This window comes from Stegodyphus dumicola, chromosome 11 (genome assembly GCF_044657685.1).
Source record: "Stegodyphus dumicola isolate Sdum_Otavi_A_Nest chromosome 11, ASM4465768v1".
Taxonomy (NCBI): domain Eukaryota; kingdom Metazoa; phylum Arthropoda; class Arachnida; order Araneae; family Eresidae; genus Stegodyphus; species Stegodyphus dumicola.
Genome location: NC_140778.1, coordinates 129113275 through 129130664, shown reverse-complemented (window position 1 = coordinate 129130664; position 17390 = coordinate 129113275). Strand labels below are relative to the sequence as shown.

The following is a 17390-nucleotide window of genomic DNA, read 5'->3' as shown; positions in this document are numbered from 1 at the left end:
ATGTTTCAATGACGATCAAATATTGTGCAGCATTTTTATGTGACAGCATCATTCTCTCATGCTCTATACTGCTGCATAGTATTCAAATGCTGCGTATTGTAATATTCATAGGATGGAGTGTATGGGTCCTGCACCTGTATCACCTGCTGCCATCATGTTGCATTGAACATCATGTCATCAATCACTGTTAAAATTTTAAATGTATGTAGTTTAAAAATATAACAAAATTTTAACTGAATATAGTTATTCAATTAAAATTAAAAAAATTGATTCATTTTGACCATTTTTTAAAAAACATTTATTTTTAATATCGCCCAAATTATTGAATAATGCAATAGTTCTTTGGGGTAAATTAGCAACCTTAGACTGGCCTAGAATTTTAATGAAAGTCTAGATTTGAAAGGCAATCTAATACAGGTCCTCCTTCAGCAGCCAAAAATGGGAGTGGGGAAAAAGCCAATGGGTAAGGAGAAACACCCAAATGTATTATGGAGAAATAATTGGCTGAGCAAAAATTAAAACAAGTGAACGTGTTGCATGTATTTAGGAAACAGTATTTACACATAGAAAGAACTAAGGTACTGGAATTCCGAACATGTTGAAAAGAAACTAGGTTGGAATTATTGTTTTATCTTTGCAAATTTTCTTTTGTTCTTGAAGGAGGAGGGCTTAACCTCAGATCAATCTTAAGTGCCCAGCTTTTTTGCCTAATTTAAAATTTTACATTTCCATGTTTCGTTTATCTTACAATTATTTTACTAAATTGTTTAATGAGTATATTTTTCACCATGTTCTATGTGAAGATTTTCCTGTATGTTATTCGTGCATGAGAATATGTCTCTATTATTTTTATTGCGAGATCTGCAGTAATGATTTGCTTAATTATTCTAAGATTTCACTATATACAATAAGTAACTGTTTTTCTAATTGCATTAATGTTTTCTTAAATGAAGTATATTTTAAAATTGATTTATTTTTAATAATTTTATATTTATTTACATTGTTTAACCTTGCCTTTGGACAGAAAATAAACATGAAAAATGCTTTTGGTTTGCATCTTATTGGAATTATGCGTCAGCTGTTTAACGATCAAGTTCCTGATTTGCAGGTAAATATTTGTATGTTGTGCAGAATGTTTTGAAGTTAATTTTTTCCTAAAAATAGTGCAGTTATCTGCATTCGTGATTTTTAGATGGTAATGTATTTAATTGTTTATTTCAGCAAGCAAGTTTGTCTTTGCAAGCTAGTTCAAAGATTTATGCTGGTCGTGTTGATGCATTATATCAAGATACTTTCCAATTTCACAGTCACTTACAAACCGTATTAGGCGGAAAAAACAAAGGTAATTGAGTCTTATTTAATTATATTATAATGTGTACCTCAGTACTTAGTCTAGATAAAATGTCAAGAAACCTAGTGAACCAAGTAGCACATTATTACTGACTTCAAGTAGTTGCTACAGAGACTTTAGAAGGGTTCAATGCCTTTTTATTCACTGAAGAAATAATAGCAAATGGCCTCCTTCTAGGGCTTACAGGAAAGCCTCCACTTAGGCTTTTAAATCAGGATAAGAAAATAAGAAACTATTCTAATACTAAACTAAATAGGCTTAGCCGAAGCTAGACACAAATACTTAAGATAGTTGGCCCTTAAATTAAACTAGCTGGGGATTATCAACAGGCACTTACAATACGGCCGAATGCAATAGATTCAAGAACAAAGTAGCCAGAAGGCAAACACATGCCACGAAGGACTCCTAAGCACGCTCTCTTGAACTAAGTTGAACTTTCCTTAAATACTTCTAACTCATTTGCACAAAATGCAATATAGTCAAAAGTCTTTAATCCGGACTCGTTGGGACTTCGACGATTCCAGATTGTCGGTTGTTTTCCGGATTATAGATCATCAGTTTAAATCTGGTAAGAAGGCATGCAGAAATTATAAAATTAAATATATGAAACCGTAATTTATGAAATAAAGAAAAATTATGATCTAAAGGGTATCAAAATTTACAAAAAGAAAAAGAAAAAAGCTTAATATTTATTTGTTTACTTTATTAAACATTTCTTTCATCGCGCGCATGCGTAAAGCATACATTACGCATAGTCGAAATTAGAAAATTGCAACCAGAAAACTATCTGATGTGTATTCGTGATATTTATAATGACGAGGAATTTGATTTAAATCATATCGAAGACGGAGTACATCAAGATGAAATACTACATTTAGTAAGGAATTATAAGCCGAATAAAATAAAAAACATTTGCCCTGAAGATAAGGATTGTGCTGACAGATCAACTTCCAGTTCATTGCGCTGTGCGACTACCCCCCCCCCGCAGAGCATCGAGAAATTGATAAACAGATTTCGGAATGGTTAGAGAAACAAAGGATATGCCTTTATCCATTTTTTGCAGCAATTACACTTTTTGTTTGATGGACATCGAAACATGCTTTCGCTTTGTAGATCCTTTGGCAGCTCCAGAATCGGAAATTCTTTTTTGACATAATCGAAAGTTCAAGCTTACTTTTATAAAATTGCTCTAACAGTCTGCAAAAAATAATTAGCTGGATCCAATTAGAAGATTAAGGAACAACGCAATCTGCAACATTAACTGAATTAGATAATTTTAGCTTAGTCCGTTATACATTAAATGCGCATGCGCAGAAAGTTTGTAGCTTTGTCTGGATTATAGATCATTCCAGATTATGGACGTCCGAATTAAAGACTTTTGACTGTACTAAAAACTCATTGTAGCAAGGAGTTGTAAGCGGGAAAAAAGAATTGAAAGGGAAGGGTTTCAAAATTAAAAATAATAATTGCTATAAAATTAAAATACACCTTACAATATTAAACAGATATATTATAATTCTTAGGTATTTGTTTATTAAATTATTTTTGTTTTATATACCCCTTATAAAAAATTGACATTTAACATCCTACTGATGTAGTAAAGTAGTTGAAGCCTCAAAGACAGCCCAAAAGGCCAATTCATATTTCATAGGTATACATTTTAGGTGCGCCTGTAAAATTACAATAAATAATGCATATGGTGAAAAAAGAATAACGATATATGGTGAAATGCAGTATTTCAGCTATTCATACCACAGCTGAAATATGGCATTTCACCATACATATTATTTATTATTATTTTATAGAAATAAGAATAAGTAAAATAAGTAATAAAAGGCTGTATTAGACTGCCTTTTGAGGTTTCAACAACATTACTAGGAAAAAATTCAGTAAATTTCATAAATTTAGTTTTGAAAAGAGGTAATCCACACCACAGCTGAGCTATGGCATTTCACCATATATATTTATTCTATTTTCACTATTTCACTTCTATGTCACCTATATTCTTTCTTATTATGATTATGACATTTTTCTCTTGTACTGGTATCATTTTTTTGTGTGTAATTAATATTAAAAAATTGTTATATTTTTAAGGTATGAGTGTGCATTAATTTGTTATAAGTAATTTTCTGTTTGATATTCAAGAGAAATTATACATGTTTAAAATCCTTTTTGTAATTATTATTATTTTAGCATTGAAGGAAATCATTCATACACCCTGAATTAATAACTTTAAAATTATTAGTTCATTCGTCAATACGTTCTTATTCTTTATGTTGTATTATCATTATCTGCAGTGCATTCAATTTAAAAGCAGTACATAAGGTATATATGTGTCTTGTTTTTGTTCTGTTATGCCCATTGTTACGGGAAAATTTTGTTGCAGTGGAAGAGAAGGGAGGAAGATGATGGATGAGGATGCATTGTTAATTGCAAGTATTCCGCTGTACTGCTAGGTTGTGTTTGTTCTTCATTGAGTTTAGTGAGAAACTGTCTTTTATGATGCCATTTAGTGTTCAGGAATGTATCTTCATTATTAAACAATATTTCAGAATAAATTCATTTAAAAAAAAAGCTAAAAGTAAGTTCATGGGAATGTTTGGTAAGAGTGCTCCAACTATAAGTTCTGCTCAGAAAATGGTCAGTAAATTCTGCGAGACAGGGTCTGTATGTAACATGAAACACTGACGTAAGAGGACCGTACTAATGCAAGAGACAGTGACTAATGTTCATTAAATAATGACAAGATCTCCTCACAAACCTTTACAACACTTAAGCCAGGAGATGCAAATATCTGTAGGATCAGCACATAGGAAATTGTTGAAATTATATCTAGGACAATTCAAGTTTTTTATGAATTAAAACAAATTGATTACCCTAATTGTATGCATTACCGTCAACAGTTAATGGACTTCTCGGAGAATGACAGCACTGTGTTGTAATGTGTGTTCTTTTCTGATGAAGCATGGTTTCATTTGAATGGTTATGTATTTTTGCAAAATTATGAAACATAGACCTCTGAAAATACCTATCTTTTCTTGGAGTAGGTTGGTGTCTTGTGTGCTGTATCCAGGCGGCGAGTAGTAGGGCCCATTTTCACGATGAGATTCTAGTTAAATTGAGTATCTTCAGCAACTACAAATCTTGAGAGCTGTGTAGCAGCTCTTCGCTTGTTCTTAAAACTGCAACAACAAGGTCCAAAGAAGGGTTAAAATACCTATTTATTTTAACTCGATATTTGCAGTCAGCCCCTTTTGTGCTTAAGAAATTAAACTAATTCTAACTAAATAAAACTTAGCCGAAGCTGTACACGAATAATTAACCCAGTTGGCCCTTATTTAAACCTTACCAGTGAATACTAACAGGCACATAAAATATTACCGAATGTAGTAAGATTTGGCTGAAAGCAATGAAGTGGCCAGAAGGCAGAACATGCTGTACTGGAAACTTCTGAACTCTTCTACGGAAATGACCAAGACTTCCCATTAAATACTAGTTCTACCTCAATCACATAAAGGGCAATACCGAAAACTCATTCTGACAAGGAGTTTTAGGTGAGAAACAAGAGAGTAAAGGAAAGGGTTTCAAAATTAAAAAATAACTCCTACAACACAACATCTAGCGAAACTTATTTAAACATTATAATGCAGTTTGTTACTATCTTGGAACCAAAGCAACATCGGTGCTGGTTTCAGTAGGACAACACACCTCTGCATGTTTCCATTGGGGCTATGGCTATGTTCAAAGATTTTTTGGACAAAGGATTATTTCAAGGAGACTGTCACCCACCAGATCCCCAGGTCTTTCAAGTCTGGACTACTTTTTGTGGGTGTTTTGAAGCAAAATGTATGCAGGCAGAAACTACATGCCCTAGAAGAGCTGAGCCTCAACATTAGTGTGGAAAGTAGGATATATAGATGTCCTCTATAATGTTGCAAGAAATGTGGAAAAACATGCTAACAGTTGTATTCCAAAAGAAGATGGTCACTTTCAATATTTGCTTTAAGAATCTTACTTGTATATTGTATATTTGTGCTCCATACCACTTTGAACACACAACACTGCAGACTCAAGCCTGTCTGATGCAACTACATCAGCAGTATTTCTGTTTTATTTAGTTCATTCTTTATAATACTAAAATTATTTTTTTTCCTCTTCATTTAATAATGTAAACAGTGCATGAACAAAAGTATCCAAAATGTTCACTATTCTTTGCAGTAATTTTTCCTAATTTTTTGTTTTATTAAATTTCATCTTGTTTTTTCTTAATTTCAGATTCTAAACCAAGAGAAGAAAATTTTGATGACAGTATTGCAGATATAGATGATGAGAGTGAGAAAAAGCAAAAAATTTCTGAAAAGAGAAAGTGCAAAGTAAATTATCTTAGATATTTCCCATATTATAAAAATTTGCACATTCTGTATCTAAAAATTCAGCATCCTATATTTTAAATGTATCTGCAGTCATTGAGAAAGCTTACTTAGCTACAGAAGTTTTGTTTATGTACTGATAAATAAAAACCTTTTAATATATTTTAGTAATTATATCAATAAAAGTGAACCATATATTTAGCTCCTGCCTATATTTGCCAAATTATAAAATTATTAAACATCAGTTGGAAATTTTCAGGTGAAATATTTAAAATAATATTGCCTCATTTTTAAGTCGTTTTCATTAGTGCTTCTTCTGTTTAAGGTTAATTAAGTATATCATGTTATTGCTTTTATTTGAAATCAATTTTGTTGCTATTTCTTTTATTAAGGCTGGCCTATTTTTATCAAAAATTAGACTTAAAAAGAAAACTGTTAGGCATTATGCATAATAAATGCTGTGAGTTAATATGTAATAATTAATTGATTGGTTTTGGTTGCATGTAATGTTTTGGTATGATATGCTAAGCATGCGAGCTATTAAAGAATATTTTATAAAAATGAGTTTGTACAAAATATGCTAAAATTGTGTATAAAACAAATGCCTGTATAAAGGTGATGTAAAAATTAAACCAGACGCTGAAATAAAGCTGGTTTTCTGCTGGCAGAAAGTAGTTTTTTCTGTCTTGCTGGTTGCAAAAAGTATGTGTAATCAATTAAAACATGCAGAAAATAGCAGCAACTAATAAAAACTAATACAGTAAAATTCCAGAAATCCGCAAAGCTTGGGACCAGAGGTTTTGCGGATTTCAGGACAGAAAAGATAAAGCATAATATTCGGACTAAAAGGGCAAAATGAATAAGACGTATTAGATACATTTAATTAAATTATTATATACATTATTGCAATAATTTATTATATGCATTAAATTATTATTACATACATAAATTGATTATATTATTCATTGTATTATATGTACATAGCATCGAGGTTTGCCGATTTCGCTTCATGCAAAGATTTCCGGTGTTAGAATCACCGTTGCTGTAAAATTTCAACAGCCTTTCTTTATTTTTCCGTATATCATACACAATCGTGTCGCAATTCCATACCATTCTGCTATAAATCGAGGAGTAGCACCTGCTTCCATCTTTTGCAGAATTTGCACCTTTTGCGTTACCGTCAATGCAACGTGTTTACGTTTTTCAACGTTGCAAGCAGTAAAATCATGAGTGCGTTTCTTATCTGTCATTGTATTAAAAAGAGCTGAAATTAAAAATATTCTTAATTTATCCACAAAATATCTGGATAAAAAAAAAGGCAGCACTAAACAATCTCATGAAATGAAATAACAAAGCTCAGAATATACAACAACGTGAATCGTGAACTTGAACAAAGAGTTGAGTGAATTGTCTGCTTTTTTACCTCAATGCAGATTAGAGGGAAAAAACTTATCTTATTTTTTTTAACTTTTTTATGTCAATAATTTGGTATTTCCATTTTGACTCATTATTACTCGGTAATTATGACGTCATTATTCAGTAAGTATTTTTTTCTTCGATATTTCGTACTCAATGTTGCGGTTTCCGGAACCTATAAACTGAATGTTTTTATTCTGAGAGGCAACGCGGATTTCAGGATTTGGCGGATTTTCGGTATTTGACTGTAATAGTATTTAAAATGTTATATCAAATATTAATATTTATTAATTTTTTCATATAGTACAAATTTTGAGATCTAAACTCATTGAGACTGGCGATTCCGGATGTTAGATCTTCAGTTTAAATTTAGTAAGATGACATGTAAAAATTATAAAATTAAAAATAGGAAATAATGAAGTATTTATAACATTAAAGAAATCAAAATTGTCAAAATAAAATGCTCGATATCTGTTTGTTTAATAAACATTTTTATTAAAACATGAAATTAACATTGATGACAAAGGAGTGTCGAAAATGATGAATAATATGATTACTAAAAAAAGTAAAACTCTTGGTACAGCTGTTAATCCTATTATTGTTATGTTCGACAAGATCCTAAAATATGGCTCATCCAATTTGGTTGAAATTTGGTGTATGCTAATAGCTGATGATAATCTTAAGAGAACTTATGAGAACAGATTAAATGCAGTATCAGTCAAGCAATAACTCAAAAACATATACTATTTTATAGCCTTCACCAAAAACACATAGGACTATTATTAATCTTTTGCACTCAAGAAATGACTATCGCTCACCACTCGATTTGATACAGTAACTCCAGAGCTGACTGTAGGTTCGACATGATAATTCAAGGGGTAATAATATTTATTTAAGTTTGGTTTGCGCAATATTGCTTCATGAGTGTATTCAAAAATACATGCATATAAAACAATTTCCAATCTTTAATTTTAAATATTTCTTTTAGATATATTGTTATATATGCGTCTTCGACATTAGTTCTAGTTTGAACTCGACAAGCGTGCAATAGGAATATTATTTTCAAAGCTACAGAGCCTAAAGAGCATGAAATACGATGAAGGGATCAGTTCAAGTGAAGGTGACTTCAATTTTTCATTGATGAAGAATAAAATTATGCCTATGCATAGACTATTTGATGACAGAGTGGAGAAAAGCAGTGAAGAAGATAGCGATAAAGTAAGAAATGTAAGAGACAAAAAATCAGGGCAATCAATAGTGAATGGGAAAGCAACATTGATTTTGTAGAAGAGACACAAAATTTGGAATGAATAGATTGTGCAGAATCAGAAGATGTACTCCAAAAAATACTGTTTATATGCAGCAAAAGAGCCGCAGGACCTAAAATATCTTCAGGCATAAAAGAGCCATTAGAATTTTATGAAATCATTTTAAGTTAGCTGTAAGAAATTCGTCATATAAGTCATTCATGACATGAAACAAATATATATTCCTGTATTTTAATGTATAATATTTGGTGTTAGTTGTATAGCTTGTCATGAAATTTTAAAATGTTTTCACATGCTTACAAATAACTTTGTATAAGTATGAATTATTTTCAGATACTGAGATTATGTTTAGTTTTTGAATAGCATTTAATATTTACCTCATTTTTCAGTCATATTTAGCATCTGAAGAGAGCATAACTTCTTCCCAAGGAAATGTTGCTTCTCGAACTGGGATGGTAATCATTTATCTTTTTTTATGATACAAATTCTAAATCTTATATATCATTAGATTAGGGAACTGGGGATTATTTTTAAATGATTAATTTTTGTCTATTCTTTGGCCAGTAGTTTTCCTTATTAGTGTTCTGAATTTAGAAACAGTATATTTAAATAAAACATATTACATCTTAAAAAAAAAATACTTTCTTTTTGTCTATATGTTTATTTAATAATATGTTTGAATTTAAAAAAAAATTTCCATTGATTGTATGTTAAATGCTGCTGTAAATAATGTAGCCAGAAAATTTACAACATAAATATTTTATCCTTCCTACTTGATAACCTTAGAACCTAGAAGGCAAAGAACAAAAAGAATAAAAGAAAATCATTTAATTAATGGAAGATTCTTTTTTGTTCCTTTGTTTTCTTGGCTTGTCAACCTTTAAAGATAAAAAATCTTTATTCTAAATTTTTAATGTATATACATACATATCTTCATTTAGAACGGGGGTCTCCAATCTTTTCCCCCCCTAAGAACACATCCTAGAATATCTGTTGGATGGCGGACACCATTTACTTTTTCTCTGTGAATTTGTAGTTTGATAGAGTTAATAATACATGCACATAAAAAAAAGAGATCAGTCGCTTTTCATTTTGTGCTGGTATCTGTTTTGGACGCAATTTCTATTTCATTAAAAACGAGAAAATTTTCACATATAATTTTATTGAAAACTAAAACAATTTTTTTGCAATCGCACAGCGGTGGGCACACGTTAAATGATCGGTGTGCGCCATGGTACCCGCAGGCATAGGGTTGGGAACCCGTGATTTAGAATGTATCTGCATCAATTTATATGTGTGTGAGTTATTAGTGGTTTTAAACAGGTAACTTAATCCTGTTTTTAATTCAGATCTATAGCTCTCCCAAATTTATTCATCATAAACAAAATTTTGTATGATCATAAAAAGCATATCTTAAACCATTTATTAATTTATGAGAGCAATGTAAAAGGCTATGAAATTTTTACAAGAAAAGTATATAGACTCTGATTTTATTTACAGCTATTACAAATCAAAGATTTTGCCTGTTTAAAATAAACTTTCCTCCCGTGTATACAGCAAAATGCATAAGTTGTGATTTAAAAAAGAAAATTAAAAGAATCAAATTTTTTAATTTAAAAGGAATTTTATACTTTACACTTTTTAAGTACAATTTTTCTTCAGAATTTATAGCTTAAATAATTATTAATATGTGTAGCCATTCCAGATGTATTTATGTAATAATAAAATTTTTTATACCTTATAAACTTAATTGACACCGCATTAGATAGACATTTTTTGGGGGAGAGGAGACTGGAAAACAAGCTGTAAGAAATCTCGTAAACAAATTCTCATTTTTATGAGGGTAAAGGAGGATTTTCGAGCTTAGGACTTAACCCTGTTGTAATTATTGAATGAGCTGTCAAAATAAAAATAAAAGGAAACAACTCATAATTTCTTATTTAGAATTGTTTGCCTTTCTGGCCAAGGCTTATAAGAACAACAATAAAATATTATAAATATGTGGATGGCTATAGATCTGCGTATTTCGTTTCTGTGTTTCTTTACAGCTTGTTTTCCAGAAAAGACTGTATATCTGTGTATCTAATGCAGGGTAGATTTAAGTGCATAGCATAAGAAATTTTAACAAATTAATACAACTAATGGCTGCACATATTAGTAATGATTTAAGTTATAAATTCTTAAGAAAAATTGGGTTTACAAAATATACATTAAAAAAATCCATTTTTAACATTAAAAAGTCTGATGCTTTTGATTTATTCAAAAGATTACAGCTTAGTCATTCTGATGTTTTGAACATATAAGAGGAAATCTTATCTTAAGCACTTGCACCATCTTTGATTTGTTGATATCTGTAAATATGTAAAAATTATATAAATATCTGTAATATTATAAAAATTTTATTATAAAAATATCTGTAAATATGTAAAATTTTTCTTTTGTCTTTCCTGCTCTGGTTTTATGTGTTTTTATTATTAAGCTAGAAATTTTAGAAATAAAACTCTTAATGCTTTTTTATTAAGTTGCTTTTTTTAGAATGCTCCAGAGGAAAACAATCTTTTATCAAATTATTTAATTTAGAAATTTTAGGAAAATAATTTTAAAATATCATCATACAGCGAAATTGATTCTTTGAAATAAAAATCTTTATGCGACATTGGAAATGCCCCCCCCCCAAAGTCCCATAGTTATCTTTGTGAGTATTTGTTTTCATCATATTTGACGAAAACTGATGAAAAGAAATACTTCCAAAGCAGTAAAATTGTATCTTTAAAAATAAACACATGCTTATTTATTTTTTGAAATTTATTTAAAGTGTAAACGTCTGGTGGAAATATTTGCATTTTATATTAAAATTGTGTATATTTCTACCCCACTCTCCAAATATATATGTGCTTTTTATTTAATTATTTCTTCTTTCAGCCTCATGCAAATTTTGTGGCAATAAAATCTGCTTTTAATGCATCACGCACAGATAAAAAGTTGCTCCATTCTCTAGAAGTATTATCAGACTCCAATAAATTATTATGCACTGTCTCAGCCCCATGCTTCAAACCTAAAAATGATGTAAAGTGTGAGAAATATCAATGTAAAATAGGTAAGAAATTACTGTTATATTATTTATTTGAGATTTTCACCTAAAGGAATGAAAAGTAATTTTTTCTAGACATTGTTTGCGTACAAGTAATTGAATAATCAATACAAACCTTAGTGCGTTTGTGCAGCAGTTATCATTTGTGGTCTGTCACATCTCCAGAGTTGCGATAGTAAACTATTTACCTTCTTTTAATTCACCGATGTTTATCTTATGTATTTATTTTTTAAAAAAATCTAAAGATGTTTGTACATTGAAGTTCTGAACAAAAGAACAAAGCAAGTTACAGTATTAGATCACATGACCATATTTCTGGTGTAAAAAAGGAATCAGGTTAAACAAAACTCATATAATTATGAAATAGCTTGGATTCCCCATGTTACTCTGGTTTCAGTTATTTTGGAAGAAGATAAATGTCATGTGTAATTGTACATTTATGCACATAATTAAAATGAACACATTGTATCTTACAAATGTAGCAGTGCTCACCTTTTATTTGTTTGAAGAACATTTTGCCGATTTAGATTAGTTATAAGTTTTCATGCCAGAGTCATCTGCATAAGAGTAGACATTCTATTGGACTCTTATGCCTGCTTATCTAATAGATTTTTCAGTGTGTTACACAGCAGGATGGCCCGTTTTATATACGGAAAAGTCCTGGTGTGATAAACAGTTCAGCTTCTGTTAGAATACCACAACTGACTGGAGCAATTTTATAAGAGTTATTTGTTCACTAGATTTAATTCAATAATCTAGAGGGAAAATAAATGGTTCTGGAAAAATACTTGAAATTGACAAGAGTGTGTGTGCAGGGAAAAAAAAAAAAAATGCTGGCACGTTATTTCTACAACAGTGGATATTCAGCAGGCTATCTCCTAAAAGTGGCAAATGCTTTCTTGTTCAGGTTCCAAATCGGAAAGCAAGCACTGATATTGATGGTTATTGGAAGGGTATCACGTAGCCGAAGGATCAACAATATATTCCTTTTGCTAGTAAGCTTATAAAACAGATGAACTTGAAAAGGCTGGCTGCAGCCATCTGACTGTGAATGATGCATTTAAATTTTTTAATCCAACAATCGGTTCTCACCCAAAATATGTAAAGGTTGTGTGGCTGTGTTAAATTGGCAAAACAAAAAGCAAAGGGATGTGGCTCAACATCATCTACAGTCATACCTTTCTAACTTCGTGTGGCGGAAATCCTTTGGTAAAGATAAGCCTTTTGATGCCTTATTAAAATCAGTTGCAGAGATATGGCAGCCACAAACTATAAAGTAAAGTAGTTTGAACTTGGCTATAATCTTGGTGCCGTATTGATAATGGGGGCCATGAAAATCAAGTAGTAGCTAGCTTTTGTATTAGCCTTAAAATTTGTGATAGAAACTGTTTCCTTCATTTTTAATTAGCATTTCATTTAACAACAAAATGTTCTTTGCTTAAATCAAGACCTGTGCCAGAGCTAGTGTGGCAGATTTTAGGAGTGGCAAATTTTTTAGGATTAAACAAACAATGTCCAGCAAAATTTTGGGATGGCAAAGTTTTCAGAATTTAAGAAAGTAACTGAGTAACTGAATTTAGTGCAGCAAAAATTTTAAAATTTATGGAGGCACAGGGCAGCAGAATCTAGGACATGCAGGAGACAAAATGCTTAGCACTGGTCCGGACGGAAATATAGTAACAAATTGTTTTTTAATTAGCATAAAGAACAAATTGTTTGTTGAAATACTAACCAAAAATAAAGTTAGTATTTCAGTAGCTGAGCTTTCATTAAACAACTAATTGCTGTTCCAAGGTTAGCTAATGTCTTGTTAAAATAACATATAACACCATCATCATCTACAGCCTCATGATCTTGTTAGAGATTTGCGACCAAGTAATAGTTCTATGCAAATAAGAAATCTTTAAAACAGAAATACAAATCCTGTGATCAAAGTGATCCTGTTTATATTTACATTTATAGTAGGCATCCAACGTGGATGCCAGCCGTAATTATAAAACCTTTTAAATTTTGTGGCATACAAAGCCAAGATTTGTATTGGTGCAGTTATGAAACAGCATTTATTTACCAAATGCATTGCTGGTGTCCATCTGACGATCTACTATCCTTTCCTTCAAAATCCACAAAGGTTTCATGTTTCATTTAAGCTGATGCATCCTGGTTTGTTACCTCAGAACTTTAACCCCTTCGCGCCGACTGTCACGACTACTACACTGACTACGTGCCAGCAACGAACGCACTCACTTCCCGGCCGACACGCAGGCGTGCCAGAGCATTTTCCCGTTCACTACCGACTGTCACGTATTTGTGCCAGTGTCCTGGAACGTTTTTCAAACTATAATTTCTGCCACAAGATGGCACTGTATGTCCATATGGTTTCAGATACATGTACATTAGACCTTCTACTCGAAATGAGAGAAGCATGACTCACATACACGTGTTTTTGATTATATAAACAAAAGGGGAAATAAATGTTTCCGAATGGCGTGATTTATGACGTCTCTTTAAATCGCACTTTATTCGCATGTGGTAGTTGTTTATTTAAGTAGAGAAGTTTTATTTGCGCTAAAGCGTTGGGTATTTCGGTCTGCAGTTCAGTTTTTAGAAAATAATTAGATCTTGTTGGACGTGAATTCTTTCTGTTTTTACCGTTGCAATGTCGAAGCGTCGAAAGTGTTTAACAGAGCATGAAATAGCAGAAATGATGCAAAATATTTCAGATATTGATTATGATATTCTGATATTGATTCTGAAAGAATAACTGAAAGACATTTTCCAAAACTTTGTTTAGAAGAGACTGATAAGAAAATGAGACGACGATGCTTCGTTTGTTCACATTCCCGGAAAAATCCTCCAAAACGACAAATGAGTTATTACGAGTGCAAGGAATGTAACGTAGGACTGTGTGTAGATCCCTGTTTTCAAATTTTTCATACGAAAAGAGAATTTTAGGTAATATATTTAGTTTTCAGATGTATAATGTTAAAAGTCATAAAATGGTGAGTAATGAAAATAAAATGTGTAAAATATGCATTTAAACAAGAAATAAGGTAATTAAAGTATATAGTATAAAAATATCTATAAAGCATAAGCCGTTTAAATACTTTGTAGAGCATTATTAAACAATGCGTTGATACTTCGGAAATTTTATGGGTTTAGGCTTAGTAGCAAAAAAGCCCCTGGCCCTGGACAGACGCTCGTATAAGACACTGCAGGCCTCCGCGATAAGCACACGTTTGCGCTACCCGGCTCGAAGGGGTTAACAATCTCATGATCTTCAACTTGAAATTCTAGTGCAGCTTCATTGGCATATTGTAAAATTCAAAGATTTTGAAGCCTATTGCCACCTAGGATTTATAATGTATGTATGAGTTATTAACCCTCAGAGCACCATGACTGACATTATCCGCTCATGAGATTTTTTTGTCACTAGTTATATATTAGCTTATAATTTAAGATATTTTGCTATCTTACTTTCATTAATAACATAAATGCCATTTTGATGAATGTAGGTTTATCAAAATAGAGACTAAAATAGGTAAATATCCATATGTAGCTAATAAAGGCTCTTTAAATACAGGTCTTTATGACAGATCCAAAAATCTGGACCACTGAGAGGGCTAATAAGCGGAAATAAGGTTTCACAATATCATTTAAGCATTGTGTTATTTTAGACTACTAGCTACTGTTCTTTACAGTTACATGTTTTGTACTACAGTGGCATATATGATTTGAATGTTATAATTTCTCTCTGGCATGTGACAACACTTACTTTCATATTCTGTGTTTGTATTATCAAATTTAAGCTAATGTTTATGTTTGCATGCAAACTGCAAATCATAACACTAGACTTTTCAGAACATAGTGAGAATTTAATGGAAACTGAAATTTCTAATTTCCAGTTTCATCGCAGTGTCTAGAAATTTCCATGGGCATGAAACTACTAACATGCACACTTTATTCTGCACAATTCACATGCTAAGACATTGATTTATAAAGAAGAAGAAGAGTGTGTTTATTTTTTTTTCTCTGTAAAAAGAGTATGAACTGAGGTATTGAAAATATGAAATTAAATAATGATTAATAAATAAATTAAAATAAATTATGAAAGTTTGAGGAAATGTCAGCTGTTCTGTATAACTTTTTTTAAATAATTTTGTTTATTATTTTATTGTTTTTTTTTAATAGAATGTAACATTTTCCATGTATATTTTATTTCAGATAACTTAAAAAAGATCGTTTCATCTAAATTTAAAAATGCGGAATATGATACAATGTCATCTATAGGTGTTGTAAGTATTTTTATTCTTATTGATAAATATATGTTTCTATTCGGATTTTTTGTATTAGAACTTTTATCATGCATAATTTATAATATAATATTATTTTTGTTATTAATTATGGAAGTTAAGAAAGAACACTTGGATTGCTGTAGAGTCAATCAAAGCAAGTGCAAGCTGCTTGTGCATTGCTAAAAAGGGATCAACAACAGATGTTTTATTCCTCCAAGAGACACTTTGTATTTGGAAAGAATGGGCGAGAGAAATTTTCATTACAATAAATCCCTTACCTTTTGACAGACATGCTGAAATGGCTGCAATACAATATTATTCAAATCCACTGGAATGCCATTTGTGCAAAGGAGAGGCTTTCTTACATTTATCATTATTGGACAAACCATGCGAGCCAAAAAAACTGAGGTGCTAATTAAACAAATGGCACCATTATGGACACCACAAAAATCAAAGGTCTGTTAGAACTGCAGTAGTTGAGATTATGGTAATTCTCATGTGCAACTGTGTTGGCATTGTGCTATCTCATATTGTATATCCAAGACAGATTGTTATCGTGCAGGAATACTATTACTTTTAAATAAGGAAATTTACAGTCATTTACATAAAAACATGTGTATTTTCTCTGTACGTGTCAAAGCAAAATTTAATAATGAAAGGAGTAGATTGTTATCATTTGATCTCAAATTTGCTCCACCTAGAAATGTTTTCAGGAATTCTGAAAGGCTTGAGTTTAAACTAAAAATAAGTTATTTAATGGTTAAATTGCTAAATTAAATACCAACTTGAATTATTTGAAATTAATGTTGTCTTTAAAATTATGAATTTGAGTTTTTTCCTTGTGTTATTATTATTAACAGTGTTTATTTTGTTTTAATAAATATTTAGGAAGTGAAATTCAAATTCAGTTTTTTTTTTTGGAGGGGGGGTAAAAAATTTTAAGCTTTTCAGTGGCTTTCAAATCATGCATGCAATTTGAGTTCCATGTCATTGGCTTAGGATATTTGATGCCTTACATAAATTAAACATATCAATTATTTAAAATGAAATATACTTTTATTTAGTTATGAGCTTATGCCTTTCAAAACTTGATGCATTGTGTTACCTGTGCTTGGGAGCTGGTTCTGCATTTTGTCATTCATTTCTGAACTGTTCCAGAGACTTTTCAGGCAACAGATTATTTTATTCAAACTATCAACAGATCAAGCACTACCATAGATACTCTACTGCATAATCACCAATAAGTTGTACACAATATTAAATGGAAGGACAGTAAAAATTTCAGAGATAAGATCTTTTTTGTATTGATTATTTTGCTGTTACTATTAAATAGCTACCTTGGTGAGTAAGAAAATAAATATTTGTCACTTTCATAATTTATACTTACTCTAATTGCTCATTTTATTGTCTTTCTCTTTAGTTGTAAATTTTAAATTGTATATAATTAAAAAATTTTAAAAGTTCAGGAGTCTATTTCTTGTCAGTATTAAGTTGCCAGTTTACTGTTCTGTGTCACTTTTCTTTTTATCATTAGAAGATATATTACATTGTAATGTTTTTCAGTACCACCATATTCAAATTTTTATCAAGCATTAAATAATC

The 17390-nt window shown here is 30.9% G+C and overlaps 1 protein-coding gene across 1 annotated transcript in view; it reads left to right on the top strand.

The window, feature by feature from the left end:
* barr (non-SMC condensin I complex subunit H) overlaps positions 1–17390 on the top strand; it is an 89111-nt gene that overhangs the window by 18224 nt on the left and 53497 nt on the right. The window contains exons 4-9 of the mRNA XM_085827209.1: positions 1025–1108; positions 1222–1342; positions 5627–5724; positions 8795–8860; positions 11328–11502; positions 15718–15788. Coding sequence (XP_085683335.1) covers positions 1025–1108; positions 1222–1342; positions 5627–5724; positions 8795–8860; positions 11328–11502; positions 15718–15788 — 615 coding nt within the window. The remainder of the gene's footprint in view (positions 1–1024; positions 1109–1221; positions 1343–5626; positions 5725–8794; positions 8861–11327; positions 11503–15717; positions 15789–17390) is intronic.